At 45.7% G+C, this 20,888-nt stretch overlaps 1 protein-coding gene across 2 annotated transcripts in view; it reads left to right on the top strand.

Moving 5' to 3' along the window:
• ARHGAP26 (Rho GTPase activating protein 26) overlaps nt 1-20,888 on the top strand; it is a 2,838,701-nt gene that overhangs the window by 1,719,302 nt on the left and 1,098,511 nt on the right. For both annotated transcript variants that reach the window (XM_069652460.1, XM_069652459.1), the window contains exon 14: nt 4,851-4,925. In XM_069652460.1, the coding sequence (XP_069508561.1) occupies nt 4,851-4,925 (75 nt within the window). The remainder of the gene's footprint in view (nt 1-4,850; nt 4,926-20,888) is intronic.

Raw genomic sequence — 20,888 nt, 5'->3', positions numbered from 1 at the left:
ACAGTTCATCATAGTATTGAGCATAACTAGTTATAAAATACAATAAACAATGGTCCCAAAATGCACTATAAATAGCAAATGCAGCTTAATACAGTTAAAATCACAATATACTTTCACACAACGATACAGCACATACTACTGAATGCAAGCTATTGAATGCAAGTCTGGGATCTATTAAGTCTCTTACCAAGTAAACAGCAGGTTACATTCTTCTCTAGGCATTGGCATACAATCTAACCGCCAACTACTCTGTAGCTTCTGCATAGTCACCCAGTGCCCTAAACAGAGGTAGTTGGCTTTTGTTTTCCTACATAGCACATTAAAACCATGAGTCTTAAGGTCATATAATAAATAGTTAAAATGAACCGCCTTATCATTAACGGTACACTCTATGCTTGCCTTGCCTTGTTAGCTTCCGCCAATTCCTTCTCCACCTTACCCCAGGCACAAAACCAGGCGATACAAACAATACAGTAATTCCAAAAGTCCTGTTGTGTTATTGATTCATAATCATGGTCCAACCCGCCCAATAATGTCATATAGACATCACCTAGCTTTATACATTGGGTAAGGACATGTTTAGCCGTCTCTAGTTCCCCAGATACTTTGCATATCCTACATGTCCTTTCAGATTCAAGGATGTTATTTCTGGTTCCCAGAAAAATTAGCAATGGCAGTTGGTTTGTTCGCAGTTTCAAGCAAAATGCTTGCATTGCTGGGCAAGGACGTTTCCTCAAGTATTGTTGTGTCTGCAGATAAGAGTGTACAACATTAGCTACATATTTGTAGTTCGAGATTGTCTCTAAGTGCGAGTAATTGTTGACCCAGTCCAAATTCCTTACTTTGTTATTATAAAATTGGTTTAAAACAGTTAACCTAGTCCCTCTATCGAAGTCTGGTCTCCAGCCTATTATCCCAAAGATCCTGGCCACAAAGTGACCATATTCAGTTTTGAACAAGGCTCCCCCTTCTCACGCAAATTGGCCAGCAACTGGCATTGCAGGTTGGAGTTAACTTTTATGTACAAATGGCCTTGGTGTATCATCAGCTGCGCTTTCAAGGAAACCACCCCAATTCCAGTCTCAAATATTCTATGGGAGTAGATGGACTTGACTTTTGTATGCGCTTCGAAAAATAGCTCTCCAAACGATCGAGTCATTGATAATCCTCCATACCCAGGACCTCCAGTGCATTTAGGACCATTGGGCAAAAGCATTGTTGGTATAACGTAATTATCCCATCCAAAGTCTAACCCGCTGTCCTGGTGACAAATTTGCTAACCAGGGCGGTCAGACGGTGGGTCTTAATGATCTTAGCCTCTTAATTTCCACTGTAAGCCCAATTCGCGCTAACTTCGAGCCCAAAAGTATGGATAGCTGTCCACATACTCACTAGCCCCTAAGCTATTCGAAAAGGCAACATGCTTAATCCCTTTATCTGAGCCATCACCTTAGTTTTCCCCAGGTTGATTGTCAGATCATTTTCTTTAGCGTAGCTGGCCAATGTTTCAAACATAGCACGCACCCCCAACAAAGTATGATTGAACATGACCAGGTCATCCGCGTATATCATACACAGAATATGACAATCGCGTGTCCTGGGGAAAAAACCTAGACCAGTTCTAAAGCGCACAGGTAGATATGCCAAGAATAAATTGTACAGATGTGGGGCCAGTGGACACCCCTGCTTTACACCAATATTTATTTCAACTAAGTTAGTTATCGTGCCCTGGTCATCCAGGCACACTCTGGCTTGGGTGTTAAAATGGAGACCCCTAAGTATGTTCAGCAACCACTCTGGGCATCCCCACTTTTGCAACTTGACCCATAGTTTCTTGTGATTGACTCCATCGAAAGCTGCGCGAAAATCTACAAACATTACATATAACGTACCCCTCCACCATTCCCCATTGCTTCAATAGCCAATACATTGAATATCCTCAGGTTATTGATCGTACTACGTCCTGGTCTAAACCCAGTTTGGGAGAAGTGCAGAATCTGTATACTGGCTTCTCATTTCTGGAGAGCCTCAAGGGTGAACATTGCAAAACTTTTACCCATGACATCTAGGAGAGAGCGTAATCTGTAATTATCTGGGAGCATCCTATCTCCTTTTTAAACACAGGTACCAATATAGATTGCTGCCACGAATTAGGAATCATTTTCTCCATGCAAACGTTATCGAACAGCATCTTAATGATAATTGTCCAGGCCACAGGATTTTGCTTAATGACCACGTTTTCCAGTCCATTTGGCCCAGGTGCTCTAGAAGCCTTGAGTCTCTTTATGGTGTTTTCAATATCATTTGTTCCAATATTCAGATGCCATCCTTTCAGCAGATAGCCAGGTGGTAGGATGGCATTTGCAAGTCCTGCTCTATCTTTTATATGCCTAATCCAGCCACTTTCATGTATCGGGTTTAATACCCTATGACTGGGGACCGCCCTTGCCTTAGTCTATTCCGACCATGTTTTCCTAGGGTTACCCCCTCGCAAAATGCCAATCATGTTTTGCCATTGTGCTTTCAGTACAGAGCGCTTCCAACCTCTAAGCCAGTTTTTATATTCTTTTTTTTAATCCTGGCTACCTTAATCGTCCTCCCCTTATCAAAGGGTTCTGATTGGTTTATCTTTCTGAGTTTACGCCTTATGGCGCGTTTAGCATCCCTAATGGCAATGTCGAACTTCTTAGTAGGCTTGTTGCAAAATGGTGTAGTCAGCCTGGAACATCCGCCCATTTTATTTGCAACAGCCCTAATCCAGTCCTCCATGTCATCAGGGGCCAACTCAGCCAAATACTCCAAAGTTTCTATCAACAAGGCATCAATGTAATTACTAACACTAGTAATTTGTCTGGCCCAGCAAATATGGTCCCCACCAAATTTGTATCCACCCCAGTTCCTGTCATATTCACGTATTGATGGACAGAAGCTGCAAGCCTAGCACCAGCATATTATGGGCACTATTATCACTGTGAACCACCTGTAGATTTTCCACCTTCCCCAGACACTGGCAATTCCCAAAATAATAGTCCAAAGTCGAGGAATTCTTATTCCCAGTCCAAGTGTAATCACCGGGAATGTCACCTTTTGTACGACCATTTAGCATTACTAAACCCCACGTATGCAAGAACGTTATCCATGTCTTGCCTTTATCATTACCTTTACCTGTCGGTCGCATAGTACTAACCTGTTCAGTATTTCACACGAGGCACTCAATATTTCATCCACACATTTGGCATTAAAATCGCCTCCCATCAATACTGAATATTCTAAGGTAGTGTCACAATTTACCAAGATCTCTTCGATCTGATCAAACACTCGACCCATGATTCCCGGGCCTGGCAGGGAATAGATATTAATAAGAAGCATCTTATTTCCACTGCTGTGGCGATCCATTTGCAGTTGTACTGCTAACACATTGTCACCTAACAACATGGGAGTCCTACTGCATGACTTCATTTTGTGGTTGACTCCAATCACTAACCCGCCAAAGGGGCGACCTGTAACGTCCTCATTAGGCAGCACCTGGTAGACCTGGAAACCATCCACCACCAATGCGCAGTCTAACCAGGTTTCCTGGAGCATACATATGTCACAGTTAGCGAGGTCACCCAACGACCCCTTACTTGTCAAGAGGTGCCTAAATCCTCTCATATTCCAACTAATGATCTTCAAGGGTCAATTTGGCATTTCATACTCTCCCTCTCTAATGGACATCTAGGCGTCATCTCCCATTGTACTGCTTCGTAACCCGGGGGAACCAACTTGGTGGGACCATGACCATGCCCCTTCTCGCACAATTCCCTATATTTAATCTGCGGGACATTTCCTCAAGAGTGCGTTACTTCCCTTCCTTGGGGTAAGGATCCCGCTTGGGACAATAAATCGTTACATATAGTCCGTCATATACCTCCACCATTATAGAACGGGACCAGCCATATACCGTTCTGTTTTTGCCCTTTCACCAATGGGAGCAGCCTGAAGCCGCAAATCTCCTTAACGCTCAGCATAGGAAATCTGTGTGTTTGAAATCTGCAGCGAATCAGCCAACACGAGATGCAACATTTACAAACTGCCTCTGAAGGTAGTCTTTTGCTCACCAGGACGGCCCAACCTCAAGCAATGAAACAGTCCGAAGCTGTATCTCATGCGTTACACACTCTAGCGACAGATCAAATGAGCACCATACCAAGTGTGCATTGAATGCTCAGGAGGAGTGCACATTTGAATTACTATTACAGGCATGTTTGATAAATTGGTGGTCATTCTTACATTCCCAAAATGCACTTTGTATGCAAAGCAGCTGCATCCTATATTCAAGGCACCCACATTATTCAACACCTAGCACCGTCCCTCAGTCCTGCCCACACTACTGACAAACCCCCCTCCCCATCACTACCCACTCCCCTGTGCGCGAAGGTTTGGTGGAGAGGGGGAGTTTCCCCAGTAAATTTAGTCAATTTCCAGTACTGGACTAGAGTCCTGAGAAGAGGATATAGAGCTGCATAGAAATTAATCTTTCAAAAGGCGCTCAACTGAAAATGACCATTTACCGCCTTTACAAATGCTGCAAAAACGTAGACCCATCAGGAGTGGAAGGCCTGCTAGCCTGCGCCCCTCGGCCATCTAAGGAGCCAGGCTGTTTTTGGTTACACTTACACACACACACACACACACACACACACAATCTGCAGCAGACATCAAAAATGTGTTCATGCCTTTCAACTGCGTGGCTGTGTGCAGCCGAGGGAGGCTTTAATTACTGGAGCTATTAAAGAAACATATCGAAATGAAAGTCGTCTTAGTCTTTTAATGTCTCGCTAATTAAACAAAGTCTTTCTTTTCCGCAGGGATCAACGAGCAAGGCCTTTACAGAATAGTCGGCGTTAACTCCAGGGTTCAGAAGCTGTTGAGCATTTTGATGGGTAAGTGTTTTAAAGAGGCATGAAGCAGGTTCTGCTGGGAAGATGCCTGCTCGCCAGTGGGGATAAGCGGATTATGTATATATCTTTATGGTTTTCTTAAGCATGGGCAAGCCAGCGCTGGAGTCGCAATCATTGCGCATGTCCATAACATCACTTGATAATCCTTATTGATATAGAAGCCTTATAGAAGTTTGTGTCCAATGGGCCCAGCACGCTTAGAGTGATCGACAGGCCAGTTTCTAGCCAACGTGGTGCCTAGGCTGAAACACTAGAAGGAATGCGCCCGCCTCCCCTGCACACTCACTCCCAAACTACACCTCTGTGTCCCATGACAAAACCCCGCCTCAATATCAATAAATGCTTGCTATACAAATGAAGCTGGTTTCATGACATTGTAATTTAAGTACTTTACATAAGACATCTAATGTGAAAACACAGCTGTTGCTGCCCAAGTAAATGGTTCTTCTGTCACCTGCTCTTTGGGAAGGCTTTGCCTGAATGCACTTTCAAACTGTCTATACTGTGTTGCAGGGGTTCTGTTTGTAACACCTCACTTGTATTTCGCAGAGCGCAATACTAGACTAACTATTTGAATTATTTTCTGATAGAAGGTTATCATTCCAAGATGAGCAGTCTGGTACACTCCTATTGTACTTTTTCAAAATACCTCTGCGATAGTGGACAGTGGACAAACAGCACAAATTAGTCTTCCTGTCTGCTTTGCATTAAATTACAGAGCATTACAGGAATATAACAGTGATCAGAGATCTGTATATTTGATAAACAAGTCTGTAATAAAAGGGTTGTATGTGTGAATGTCTAAATACATAACGGACACATGGCTGGGTGCTCACATCGTTGTTCACAACACTCACCCTAGCATTAAAATGTTTGGAACCATGGAGCATACTTATTCATTCGGACAGCTCAAGTTTTTGCATGCAAGTATAAAATGGCTGCAACATCAGCCACGCAGAGGGCTCTTTTGCTTCTTGTTTCCAGAGAATTTTAGATGAGTTGGGGCTGGGTCTCCATTTGAGCATGCCCAGAACCCAATACAGAAACCTCTTTAGGGAAATATATCTATAGACAGGAAAGGATATTCTACAAGAGACACCCAATAAACAATGAACAGAAAGGATACACAAAAAGTATTATAATTATATGGTAATGATAACATATGATATGGCATTTATAACGCGCCTGTACACAAGTGTTTCTAGGTGCCACAAGACAAGGGAGGAAAGACAGTGGTACGAAAATGCAAACAATCCCACTGTGGCTTGTGTCATTGGGCTTGTGTGACAACAAGGAGTGCAGGGGAGGGGGAAGTGCAAGGGAGAGGGCAGGGGAAGTGTGATCAGGGCTGCATGGCTCTGAGTAAGAGCAGCCAGGGCAGCATTGCTCTCGCTAAGTGCAAGGAGGCAGGCGGGGGGGAGGGGGCATTCCAGAGAGAGGCATCTGCAGAGGAGAGGGATCTAACCCCCACTCTGCCTGGAGAAGTTTCTGACCCTCATAGAGTTGGAGGTTGCTGAGCAAAGGGCTCTAGAAGGAAGGTATTTCGGAAGAGAGAGTTGGATGTAAAGGGGGCCTTGGCCCCAGAAAGCCTTGTGGACGATGCAGAGGGTCTTGAACTTGATCCTTGCAGCCACCGGGAGCCAGTGGAGAAATTTCAGGGCTGGGGAGATATGGTCCCTGGGCTTGAGGCCAAGGATAATTTGCGTAGTCCTGTTCTGGATTAGTTGCAAGGGACAAAGAGTAGAGGAGGGCAGATTGAGAAATAGGCTGTTGCAGTAGTCCAGCCTGGAGAGAACCAGGGCTCTGGAGACAGTGAGCCTCTGCAGGAATGTGCAAAAAAGGTGGAGTACCACTGAGGAGGTGCAGCTGGACGTGGGCCTTTTTGGCAAAGTCCATGATGTGAGGATAGAAGGGGAGAGTGGAGTCGAAGATGATACCAATGGTTTTTGCCTCACAGGAAGGCCAAGGGTAGAGGGCCCAAGGAGGGCGGCCAAAGTGAGAGAGGGAAAACAGGAGCAGGGGTCCCAATGAGAGGGATCTCCGTCTTACTGGCATTAAAGCAAAGATTGTTTGAGGCACACTAATACTGAATCACAAATAGACAGCCAGGAATGAGCTAGGAAGGAGAGGAGGCTGAGGGAAGCCTGAAAGAGAGCTGAGTGTCATCCGCATAACATTAAAAGCTAGAACAGAAGGTGGAGATTAAGTGGGCCAAAGCGGCCAGATAGACATTAAAGAGCAATGGTGAGATGATGGAGCTCTGGGGGACACCACATGTGGAGAGAGAGGTGGTGGAGCGAAAGGACCAACGTTGGACCTGGTCGGGACGGTGCAGGAGAAAAGAGGTCAGCCACGCCAGGACCTAATCCGCGATGCCCAGGTTCACACAGTGTCGGTTGATCAGGGTGACGTGATTGACCATGTCGAAAGCAGAGGAAAGGTCAAGGAGGATGAAAACCGAGATAGAGCTGGAGTCAAGATTAGAGAGCAGATCTTCACAGGTGTTCAGGTGCACATTTTCTGTGCCTCTCGCTGCTCTGAAGCCAGACTGATTGACATGGAGGCAACCAACAGATTCAGTGTGGAGAGTAAGCTGGGAGATGCACAGCTTTTCCAGGAGTTTGCTCAGGAAAAGTGATCTAAATCGAGCGATAGTTTGCCAGACATGTAGGATCTGCAGAAGACTTTTTTAAGAGGGGGTGCTCAAGGGAGTACTTCAGGAGAGAGGGGGAAAGAGCCAGTGGCAAAAGAGTGACTGCAGAAATCGGCCAAGGCTGGAGCGAGGCTGTCAATGTGGTCCTTGATGCTTCTGGAGGAGCAAGGGAGCGCCGTTTGGACGACACTTTCATAGATCAGACTTGTCTAGAATCATCATCAGGTATTGTCATAAAGGAGGAAAAAGGAAAAAAGGAAGAAGAAAGGAAAATGCGGGCAGAGGGGCTCTGAGAGAGGTAGAGGAGGAGGAAAGCAAGGAGAGGATGTCCTGAGTTTTAGTGATGAAATGAGAAGCCAGAGCCGTACAGAGGGCCTGTGAGGGAACAGGAGAGGTGGGGACTGCATTAGGATTGGCCAGCTTCTTGCAGATTTTAAAGAGTTTGGCTGTTTTGCTAGAGGCCGCATTGACACGGGCTTGGATATGGACCCTGTTCTTGCAGAGGACAGGCAGTCTGTATTGCCTTTGTAGCAGGCGCCCAAAGCCCTCACTTCCTTTCAGCCACCCCGCACTTGCGTTTCAGGGTGGCGAGGTCAGAGTCATACCAAGATTTGCACTTGGAGGTAGGCTTCAGATGGATTCTCATGACAGGAGCAATGATGTCCAGAGTGTTGGAGATAAAAAGATACAGGTTAGAGAGAGCTATGTCATAGTGTGAGTCAGCTGCAGGCGTAGGTAGAGCAGGGAAGGGAGAGGCAAAGGCATTCACTGACACTCTCTTTATGGGGCAAATGACCGAGAAGGAGGGTGGCCGTGCTGGGGTAGGCTTTGCTTTAGGTACAGGAAGTTTCAGGTGAGAGGAGGGGAGAAAGTGGTCTGGTGAGAGGGTTTGAAAGAGGGATGTCTGAGGAGTAGAGAACATCCAGGGTGTGTCCGGCAGAGTGTGTTGCACCACAGGGTAGAATGGGAAAGGAGAGTCGCATAGGTTGCGGAAGAGCCCAGAGGAGGGCTTAGAAGAATCCAGGTGGATGTTGAGTTCTCTGAGGAGAAGTTGAAAGGGTTGAGGCAATGAGAGCGGAAGAGCGGTGAGCCCATTCTGAGAGGAAGAGGGTGACCTGGCCCGGTGGCCTGTAGATGGTGGCCACAGTTAGAGAGAGGTCAGGAGGGATTGACAACCTGCAGACTAGACATTCAAAGGAGGAGTAGCCTCCTTTGATCTGATTATTAATAAGCTGACAATGTGTTTTAAACAATAACGGCTTCTAAAGCATGGTAAAGGGTACACAGTTCCTCAGCCACTGCCTTCTCGCAGGCCTCAGAGGTTATTTCTGCAAAAAAGAGCAGACCCATGGGTTTATCTAACTGAGCTGGCATTAGCATCTCTCATTAGAGAGATAGAGAGCCTGCAGAGTAGGCATTTAAAAGGAGGAGTAGGTCTGCGTAGGAATGACAGAAGCAGAGACCCACTCCAGAAAGATCAGGGCCATTCCATTGCTGGGCCGGTTGGTCCTGAGTTTGGAGAGGATCTTGTGTCTTAAAAGGGGAGAGTGTAAAACCCTGTGACAGAGCTGGCCATGAACCATGTCTCAGTGCGAGTAAGGCCATCAAGGTCCAGGTCTTCGAGGAGGTTGCAGATGTCAGAGGAGTGTTTGACAGCAGAGCGAGAGTTGCGAGTGGCAATATGGAGCAAGTTGCCACATTTGAAACCCTTCTGGGGTGGGGTACAGGAGTGAGATAAAGAGCTTTGTTTTCAGGACTCTTCTGAACACAGTGAAGGAAGTTTCCTTTCAGAGTGAGTGGCAGTGCGTTCAAATTTTTTTTTTTTCGCCAACACCGGGAAACTGTAGCATACTTCTGTGTTTATAAAAGATGGCTTGGAAAGTACGCAAAACATAGTAAGGTGGGCACACAAATATATAACATTTATAGATTTGTGTGCCTACCTTATGGTTTGCGTACTTTTCAAGCCATCTTTTTTAAACATTTCTATGTTTATAAAAGATGGTTTGAAAAATACACAATTCAATCCATCTTTTATAAAGCTTTGCTGACGGACAAAGCCTGAGGCGTCTTTGTCCGTCTGCAGAGCTTTATAAAAGATGGCTTGAATCGTGTACTTTTCAAGCAATCTTTTATAAACCTCGAACTAATTCAAGGAATCCCCAGGTTCGCCGAGGGTTAAAGATGCCTCGGCGACCTGGGGAAACAAAGGCACAGTAACCTCCTCTGGTGACCCCTTACTCGAGGGGTCACCAGAGGAGGTTACTGTGACTGACAGAAGTGCCAGCCAGTCACAGCGTCGCTGTGGCTGGCTTGCACTTCTGTCAGCTTGCCTGATTTAATGCGGGCGCATCTCCCGTCGTGGCTGCAGCAGAATAATGAGTCCTGCCAACGTTATGGTGGGACCGGGGGCCCCAGCAGGACCCCGGCCCAGCCCCACTTTTTGGAGACTGCCAGGGTCGGGCCCCAGGTGGCTCCAGCCCACTTAAAGCACTGCTGCTAGGTATGCTTAATGCTGCTTTAAGGGCATTGTTTTGTGTGATTTGCAGTTTCTTGAGGTTATTTGTTGAGGTACACAATAATACACACTTAGATCAGCGATTGGAATATAATTGGCTCGTTACAGGCCCTTTATTCACACATAATAAGCATACAGATAACTATTGGAATACATGCAATTGGTTATACATAAACACACAAGCAAGAATAATTACAATAAGGTCTAAATCGCTGTTAGTGCAGTTGAAGGAGAAAACTTCATCTCAGCCACGGCAACACTGAAACAAAAACCAGTCCCAAGACAGGTAGGCAGAGACATCACACGTACTAACGGGGCCTGGAGCGGAGCGTCCTTCTCAGCAAGACTTCATCATTGAGAGATGCTCCAGAGGGACAGAGGAGGAAATTTGAGGGAGAGAGAAGAGAAGATGGGTGTAGTCAGAGGGAGGAAAGTAGGTGAAGAAAGAGATCCAGGATGCCTATGCAGTGTTTCCAGGATAATCTAGGGTGCTCCTGCAGTGTTACCATGATGTTCACTTTATACAGCAGAAGATCCTCTGGGCTGCCAAGCCTCAGACCAAGGTGCTTAAACCCACTAGCAATAGTGACAGTTCAGTTCATTGGTGCAGACATTTAAGTGAAAAAGTGTACCAGTCACTTTGGTGGCCAGATTGTCTGAGAAAAAGATATGCAAAGGTCCTCTTTAGCAACTTCCAGCATGTTCTCAGCACTCAGGGTATGTCTTGTGCCTACGAGTCCTAGTCAGCAGGAGTAGATAAAGCTAAAAATAGAAGAGGCTTTGATTTCTCAGCAGTGGTAAGATACACCGGACTCTGGATACGTTCTCCAGTCCACCTAAGGGGGTTTTTGTGCAAACAAGCTTGTTCTTCACTTCCACCCTTGACTTCAGAGGAAATCAAGTGATTGGGAGGATTTTCCACCCATTGGATAATGCGCACATCTCTCCTCGCTACCAATACGAACTGTTATATTGTTATAAGGTTTTATAGCCCAAACCCCTGCTCCGGAGCAATGAGGTTTTGCGCAAATCATAGATCAAAACCTTGGTATGGAGAGTTTAAGTCATCAAGTAAATATTAGTAATCATCTCAGTACAGTATACAGATGGGGTTGTACACAAGATGCCACTATGTTGATGGTCTTGGGGCAAGATGATTATGTGCTGCCCAATATTTTGTTTGTCTGTCGTGAGGGCCGGCATGCATTTGGGTTCTTTGCCCGTAGCGGAAAAGTTTGCGGTGGAAAATACTGTAGCTAACTTGACTGTTACGGTCAATCAACCCAAAGTGAATGCCTCCCCAAGCATACCCCACAAACCCCTCCACCCCCCCTTACTTACCTTTTGCTTTTGGCGGCACACCTCCTTGAGTGCTGCCAACTCCCAGCGACGCTGGTTCCCTTCACTTAGTATTTTCAGTCTTTTGTACCATTCGTACAAATGGATCATTCTTTTGTACCATTCGTACAAATGGATACAGTCTTTTGGGACGTTTCCGGCCAGCATACAATGGTGGTTGCCTTGTACGTGAGCCACAGACCTACCTCCCCCATGCAGAGTGGCTCTACTTTTGATTAGCAGTTGTTGACACATTCTATACATTAGCATGAAGTACAGTGAGGGCCATATAGATACCGGACCTCTACCATCTATTATTCCCCCTCTGATCACAAGCACCACCGCCCCCCACTTTACTACAGGTATGGCACAGGGTAGTTAGTCCTTTGTCCTTTAAGTTCAACGCAGGTGTGGTTCCCATGGATACAGCGCCTAGGCCATGACTCTGGGTATATTGTTTTCCCTCTGGCAGCGTTGGTGCCGTGGCAGGCATGTCTGAACTTCTCTATCCTCGCGCAAGAAGCATCGGTCGGCTTGTTTGCCCTGTTACTTTTTTTTTAAGGAAAAATGTTCAGTCCATGCCAAGCCTGCACTTTGGCTGCCACGATGAACACGTCCGGTTCATGTCCCAACTTTTATTGCATCTCCAGTTATAAAATCAGACTCGAGAGATACGAAAATGAAACAAGAGGTCGAAGAAGGAATAGATCAAGTGTCGCCTTTACTTTTATTTCCTTTTGGCTCAAGAATAAGAATCAAAACTTCCCCTCAAACAGCATAATGCCCTAATGGGCGGAATCCTCTGCGCCTCCAGGCTTGGACCCGTTTGGTGCACCTTGGTGTCGAGCAGTGATTTGGGGTTCCTTTTGCACCTCTACCTGCTTATGCTGTCTCGTGAGCTTACTGGTCCAGTGGCCTCTGACGCTGGGCACAATGGAGCTGGTGCATCACTGCACAATCAGTTAGGAGGGGAACTTCCTAGTGTATGTGGTGTACCCAAAGACTGCTCCCCTGAGCTCGGTCTTGGTCATCTGGCACTCAAACCTGTGTCTACCCATGGGACCCCTTTGCCACACACCATTGGTGTGTAGAGACCTGATGGGTTACTTACAAAGTGCTTTGGCCTGCAACACCGGGTCCACAATGCATTCCTTCCGTCACTCAAAAAATAAACGAGGAAGCCTTTTCTATGTTTAGTGATGTCATTGCATTCTCTGCTCGATTACCTTTCGTGTATTAATTAAATGTTGTCCAACGTTAATTGTGGTTCTCTGCCCAGGAGGAACACTGATTGATCTGTGTGAGCCAGTTTTGCAGTGTCTTTTTGTCTTCTATTCACCAGAGAGTTGAAGTCCCCATGTCTGTCATTGAGCAAGGAAGCTGTTACTCTGCTATTAGTGTTTGGCTTTAGCAGCTTATAACAGTCTAGTGTGTTGTAATATTCCTTCAAATGGAGTGTATCCTCCCAAGTATTCCTCATCTTAGATATATTGTTACCTTCAGCTTTGCTGTTTCGGAAATGTTTTCTCTCTCTCCACTAGAGGGCGCTCCACTCGGTCGCGGCGTTGATGTCCCTCGGCGGCATCCGTCGAGCACTGACATCATCCGCTGTATAAATGCCTCGAGTGCGCCCGTTGGCCTCAGTTCTGTTTTTCCATTAGCTTTGCTTCGGATAGTTGGAACGGCGCTTCAGTTTCATGTGAATAATGTCGTCTTCATCGAACCTTTCCACACCGAAAACTGGTTTCAAGAAATGCCAGAAATGTGGGAAAAATATGTCATTGACTGATCCCCATAAAAATTGCCTCTGGTGCATCGGCTCCAACCATCGTATAGATGACTGCGGTTCTTGTCAGCCGATGACCCATAAGGCCTTAAGGGAACAAAGAGGTAAACTGGTGGTTGGGAAGGGATCCTAGAAGTTTTCTTCGAAGGGGAGAAAAGACTCGGCTGAGTCTTCGATGAAACATCATAAAAAATCTAGATCAAGGAGCAGATCAGGAAAGTCCTCTTCTTTGACCTCCAAAAAGGCAAAAAAAAGACATCGGTCTCCCTCTTCTTCCTCGACGTCATCTGATGAAGTTATAACATGTCCTTCAAGGCATAACTCTCTGACAAAATGGGAGTCCTTTAGAGTTTCTATGTTAAAGATTTTTGAGAACGCGGCTCAGACCCCCTCAAAAAAGTCTGACGAAGACCATGCCCCTGCTCACAAGAAAAGTGACAGGAAAAGATCTAAAACAAGAAAATCCGACAAAAAGTTGTTGAGGGTGTCATCCAGGGACTCTTCAAAGACACCTCATGGAAAAAGCCTACCGGTGCATAAATCGGAGGTAGATGTAAAAAAGATGGCATCAGACTCTCATACGTCTTCAAAGGCTGCGTCAAAAACGTCCTCGAAATCATCGAGGACGGTCGAGTACAAGGCGTCGATGACTCCACCTAAAAAGACGGCGAGTGTACAGTTGACAGTTTCGAAGGCTCCTTCAACGGCGTTGATGGTCTCGACAATTCCTTCAAAGGAGTTGAAGGCTACCTCGACAGTATTAAAGATTGTAGCTACAACATCGACGCCATTGATGTCCATGCCAATATCAAAACCTATTCCACTTGAAAAGATCTTTCATCCTGAGAGTAGACATGATTTTTTTAGGACCATGTCATCCATATACGAGGGAGAGTCATCAGCAGATGAAGTTTCTCCTGCTGGTATTTAATTTGGCACAAGACCAGTCCCTGAAGAATTAATTGACCCTCAATCTAAAATACAAGGCTTACATGAGTGCTTGCAATCAGCAAGTGGTCTGGATACTTCTCCAGAATACGAATTTGAAAAGCCTGACCCAGCAGAACATGCTGATGCGGGCTATAGAAAGTTAATGAGTAGAGTTACTGAGTTCATGGGATGGGGTAGGAATTCACCTGTCTATCAAGATGATGACATGACTGATATCCTGTCAGGAGGACCTCAGCAAGACCCCATACTTCACTTTCATGTAGCCTTACAAAGAAGGGTTAATTCTGCATGGGAACATCCTAAAACCATTCAAGCAGTAAATAAGACATTTGTGTCAAAATATAGACCCTGAAATTCAGACCTGGAATACTTGAGCAAGCATCCATCTCCAGAAAGTCTGGTAGTTCAAGCAGCTACCTCTACTAGAAATGATGCATACCCTACAATTCCCCCTGATAGGGATGATAAAAAGGTAGCTGCATGGTCCAGAAAGATGTTTACATCAGGAAGTATGGCTGTAAAATCCACCAATGTAACTTGCACCCTTGTAAGATTTACATATACCCTTTGGGACTGCATGTCAGTGGCAGCTGAGCACATCCCAGAAGATGAGGAACGTGATGGATTCCTAGCCATAATAAGGGATGGAAAGGAGGCTACGGGGGAATGCCTTCAATCAGGTTTGGACACAGCTGACAGTATCAGTAGGTCCATGGCATCTAGCACAGTGCTACGTAGATTTGCGTGACTAAGGAAGTCAGGCTTTGCACTGGACGTACAACCCAGACTTCTTAATATGGCATTTGACGGCTCGAGGGTGTTTGACAGCAAGGCAGATGAAAGTTTGGAGAAGCTGCAGACCTCCAAAATCGCTCAGTGCCGCTATAAGACAACCTCAACAACGCCACTACACAGGCTCATCTTCCTGGAGGGGTCGTCCCTTTCGATTTTATTCCTCAATTGGAAAAGGAAGGGGACAGGCCAGTCGGAGAGGTCAAAGAAAATTTCCTCGGGGGAGAGGAAAAGGCGCTAGATCTGCCCCAGCAGCGGCATCTGTCCCTTCAGCCGCTGCTGCAAAACCACTCTGAGGTTTTGACCCACAAGACCCCAGTGGGAGGCAGGATCTCACGGAATCTGAAAGAATGGCGGGCATTACTTCAGGTGCTTGGGCACTGGAAACAGTATCCCAAGGTTACTGCATTCCCTTTCTAAAGAAACCTCAGAATCACCCAGCGGGATACAACTCTGTCAAACATCCAGATCCGCTACTGTTGCAGGAAGTTTGAACCCTGCTACAGAAAGGTGCAATAGAACATATGCCTGCAGCGGAGAGTAACAAGGGTTGGTATTCCCCATATTTCCTCATTCCAAAGAAAGACGGAGGACTGAGGCCCATCTTGGACTTGAGAGACTTGAACAAGTTCCTCAGGAAGGACAAATTCAAGATAGTCACACTTTCTCAGATTCTTCCGGCTCTCCAACTCCAGGATTGGTTGGTGTCATTGGATCTTCAGGATGCTTACTTTCATGTGCCGATCCATCTCAAGCACAGAAAGTACCTGAGATTTGCGATTGGCAATTCTCAGTATCAATTTTGAGTTCCGCCATTTAGGTTGACCTCCGCCTGAGAGTTTTCACCAAGTTGATCACGGTAGTGGCAGTGAGTTTCAGGAGAGGGGGGGATCCACGTCTACCCCTATCTGGACGATTGGATGATCAGGGCACGTTCTCCAGAACAAGCCCAGGATAATCTGTCCAAGACTTGCCACTTCCTTCACAAACTAGGGTTTTCTCTGAATTTCAAAAAGTCAAACATGATACCATCGCAAAAACTCCAGTTTATCGGAGCAGTCCTGGATACTTGTTCGGGCAAAGCCTCGCTTCCCAAAGCGAGAGATCACCACATTCTCCAGATGGTAATAAAATTCCAGAATGCCCAGTATCCACCAGCCTTCGATTTTTTTCAGGTTGCTCGGTCTAATGGCATCCTGCATTTTTCTGGTCCCAGAAGCCAGATTGAAGATGAGATCCCTTCAATGGGCTCTCGGGACTCAATGGTCTCAATTTTCAGGGGAAATGTCAGATCTATTGCAAGTTCCAATCAGAGTATCACAGGATCTACAATGGTGGGCTTGCAGGAAACATATCCTCAAGGGAGAATCTTTTTGGCAACCATGGCCGGGGATAACAGTAACGGACGCCTCACTCACGGGTTGGGCAGCTCACACCAATGGTCTGACAATCAGCGGTTGTTGGTCTCCATTGGAGTCCAAACTACACATCAACCTATTGGAGCTGAGGGCAATCAGACTAGCGCTGAAGGCCTTCCTGCCCTCTGTACGGGGAAAGAATGTCCTGATAATGACGGACAACACAGTGTCCATGTACTACCTCAACAAGAGAGGAGGAGTAGGATCACAGCCACTGTGCAGAGAAGCAATGCAACTCTGGTTTTGGGCAATACAAGAAGGGATCTTTGTGTCAGCAGTTCATCTAGCCGAAGAGCAAAACACGGCGGCGGACGCTCTGAGTAGGCAGAGCACAGTGTCCCACAAGTGCAAGATAGCTCAGGAAGACTTTCAAGAGATCTTTGCCCTTTGGGGAACCGCTCAAGTGTATCTGTTCGTGACAGGTGGCAACCGGAAGTGCGAACTGTACTGCTCAAGGGAATTTCCCCCGAGAGGAGCTCTAGGGGATGTGTTCATGGTGGAATGGGAATTCCCACTTCTGTACGCGTTCCCTCCAGTCCTTGTGATCCCTCAAGTAATCAGGAGGTTGAGAATGTTTGGGAAAACCATGATCCTAATTGCTCCGGATTGGACAAGGAGAACGTGGTACCCGGGCCTTCTGGACTTGTCCATCTGCCCTCCAATACGTCTTCCAAAAAGAGAGGATCTTCTCTCGCAAGACGGAGGTCATGTTATCCATCCAGAGGTCAACACACTCAACCTTCACGCATGGATTGGTGTCGTTGGAACAAGTTCAGTTAACCTGGTGCAGAGAAAAGAATGTGGACCCATTTCAATGTAATATTCCCACAGTATTGTCTTTTCTAGTACATTTGGATAATCTGGGGCTCCAGGTTGGTATGATAAAAGGATACTTGGCAGCGCTATCCATTTTTAAGCGCTCTTCAGAGGAAGAATCTTACTTTAATATACCTTTAATAATTCAATTCTTAAAGGACCTTATTAATGTGTTTTCCCTGATACACTTTCAAGTTCCTGTGTGGAATTTTAACTTGGTTCTAAAGTTCCTCACATGTATTCCATTTGAGCCTTTACATTCTTGTCCATTGAGACTCCTTACTTTAAAAACAATACTTCTTGTGGCAATTACATCAGCCTGCAGGGTAAGTGAGTTACAAGTGCTTTCTAGCAGTCCTCCTCGCACCATCTGTTACGTCCCATTACCGCCGTTGGTCTCTTTGGCTTTGCAGCAGAGCATGCCGCGCTCTATTCCTGAACCCTCCCAAGATGGCCGCTGTGTATGCCTGCTTCGCTTCACCAGTAGACGCTGGAGGCTTACGTTCGGCGTGGATGCCGGCAGATGATCACATGACTTCATATAGTGACAGCAGTTACGCGATCCGATGCATCGCTACTCTCCAGCAAGACGCTCCAATCGTCTCAACTTCTGGAGCCCGTACCGTATCCAACACCTCCCCTTGCCAGGACTTGTCTTTCGAGGACTTCACTAAGAGAAAATTACCAGATTAATCACCCAATCTTCTTCTACTCATGTACTAACTCTGATATTTCCCGTAGAGCCTTTGCCCTACTTCAGACGATCGGGTCCTGTTCGGATACAAAACCTTTCCACGCGGAACTCCTGTCTGCCTTCCACTTCAGCATTTCCAAAGTAGGGTCTGTCCTTCTATCTTAAACCTTTCATATTAGAGAGTCTTGGTCTTATTCTCTTCTCTCCTTTCCCTAACAGAAAGGCCTCAGAACCACCATTGCACTAAATACAGCTATCCTTTATCCATAACAGGTGGGTTCTGTCCCGGGGTTCACTATTCATTACTCTGAAGTTATATCTAGAAGTAACATTTCTTTCTCTCTCACTATAGACCTATGAGAGGAGTCTTTGACAGATTGTATACTTCGTACCACCACCATTGGATCAGATACAACTTCCCAGATCCCTGAACCGAAGACTCTGAAGCTACCACACACTGTGCCAAGTCTCTTCCACATTGATCAGGGTTTTTTACCCCAGAGGGTTTCCCTGGAAGTTTTGCCTATCACCGTGTCTGAGGAGGTGGTAAGGCTCCCAGGGGGATTCTTAACTACTTCATGCTGCTCACTGCTGTCGTCTGAACAGGTTGGTGGATTCTGCAGATTCCGTACTTGGGCATATTCAGAAGTATATCCATAGTTCTAACACCATCTTTTATAAAGATAAAGTAGTCCTTAGAGTAAAATCATATTTTTTGCCGAAAATTGTTTCAGATTTTCACCTGTCACAAAAAATAACACTGCCTACTTTCTATCCTCCCGCTCACGCATGTAAGGAAGAGGAACGGCTACATAGGTTAGATCCTAGAAGAGCTCTTAGCTTCTATATTCCAAGATTTGCAAAAATACGTCAGTGTGATCAACTTTTTGTGGGATACACTGGCCGCAAACTAGGACTTGCTGTAACTAAACAAACATTTTCTAGATGGATAATTTTAGCTATAACAGAATGTTATAGATTGGCTGGGAAAGAACCCCCAGATGGACTGAATGCTCATTCAACCAGGGGCATGGCAACTTCGACAGCACTTCAAAGGGGTGTCCCTGTGCAAGATATTTGCGCAGCAGCCACTTGGTCATCCATGCACACTTTTATATAAACATTATGCCCTAGATTCGACTTCTTCTCAAGGAGGTCTATTCGCTAAATCAGTACTTCATTCTGTACATGATTACAATTTCTGTACTCCCATCTCCAATACAAAACTGCTTTCGGAGTATATCTAAGATGAGGAATACGTGGGAGGACACAATCCATTCGAAGAACAAGTTACTTACCAACTGTAACGTTCTTCCGTTTGGATGTTCCTCCCACGTATTCCTCAACAACCCTCCCAGCCTACCCCACAGTACAGTTTGTGATTTACACTCGAAATTCTTTTAAGACCTGGGTCAAAAGAGGCACGCCCTGTAACTATAATCCATGGGCTATAATACACGAAAAAACAGAACTGAGGCCAACAGGCGCGCTCGAAGCATTTATACAGCGGATGACATTGGTGCTCGACGGATGCCGCCGAGGGACATCGACGCCGCGACCTAGAGTGGAGCGCCCTCTAGTGGAAAGAGAGAACATTTCTGAAGCAGCAAAGCTGAAGGTAAGGAAATATCTAAGATGAGGAATACGTGGGAGGAACATCCAATGGAAAGAATGTTACAGTTGGTAAGTAACTTGTTGTTCTTTTTTTACGTCTTGCAACTCTTAACAAATGTGAGGTTTCTATTCTCTTACATTCTTGATACAATTCCAATTGGTAAGCAATCTCCTCTTGGAGTCTTACCTTACTCTTTCATTTAATACATCTTTGATTTCCTTTAGAAAAAGTGGCCCCTACATAGTGCATCATTTTAACAAACTTGGGCTCTTTGCCAGTATTACATCCAAATCCCATCTTGTCTGGAACAAAGCATCTTTTCTAAAGATTAAATCATTTTCCACTTTCTTAAAAGCTGTTCTCTGTTTTTTAAATAGTTATTGTATATTTTTTTTATAATTAGGCAATTCAGGTACATGAATTCCCCTTTAAAGGAGACTTTTAGAAGGTGCAATGTTTTCTTTTCTATTTCACTTCAGCGACTCGTTTTTTGTTCCAAGTCTGATTTGAACCAGAGCATCCTGCCATTTTGGTTTGTGAATCCTACTCGTTTGCTGACGCCAAGCAGATTTTTGAGAACCCCCTATTCTGAAGGTGGACTATTTAAGAAATAGGCATGAAACGTGTGCCTTGAAGGTGGGGAAGTGATTAGGAATGGAGAACGGAAACTGCCACTTTGCGTGTGCTGCAGTTGGATTCCTTGATGAAAGGCACAGCTTCCCCAGGCTCATCTGATTTCAGAGGCACAGGGCTTTTGAGCTATGCGGCTGGGAGTAAATGTCACCCTTAGGGGCAATCAAGTCGAACACATTGGCTTTTAGGCTCAACAAAGCTATGGAAACAATGAAAGAAAGTGGAAGGGTCTTTCCTGTGAATGGCAATATGGCCAGTAAACCAGCCTAGATGATGTCACTTTTTAAAAATTCAAGCAAGCTACGGGCACACAACAGTTTGCTGAAAGTGAGGGGTCTCCAATTCTAGTCCCCCAGAGCCCAACCTCGTCAGGATAACCACTAACTGTAGATAGCACCCAATAAGGCGATTTGTTGTCATATGATTTTGGGTGATCAGCCTGAAGCCATGAAGTTAATTTAGCTCATGCAGACTCCTGAGTAGCCCGTTACTGCTCGGTTGCCACTTATCCTGTTGCACCCAGCATGGGGGACTCTAGATGGTTCCCTTTGGAGCATGCTAGTACTGTCTAATCGCGCACGTTTTTTTGTTTGAGGTGCTACTGCGGGTTCCTACAGCGCCGTTAGACATTTGCTCTGCATAGACCAGCCTACTATAGGAACCAAATGCCGTCTGGAACTTTTGACTATCCATTTTATCATCCATTTGGCCTCTTTAATCATGACGGGTGT

The sequence above is a fragment of the Ambystoma mexicanum genome, chromosome 3p (assembly GCF_040938575.1).
Source record: "Ambystoma mexicanum isolate Mex_15411 chromosome 3p, UKY_AmexF1_1, whole genome shotgun sequence".
In the NCBI taxonomy this organism is placed as follows: domain Eukaryota; kingdom Metazoa; phylum Chordata; class Amphibia; order Caudata; family Ambystomatidae; genus Ambystoma; species Ambystoma mexicanum.
Note: the sequence above shows the minus strand (reverse complement) of the source record. Positions and strands in the feature narration are given on the sequence as shown.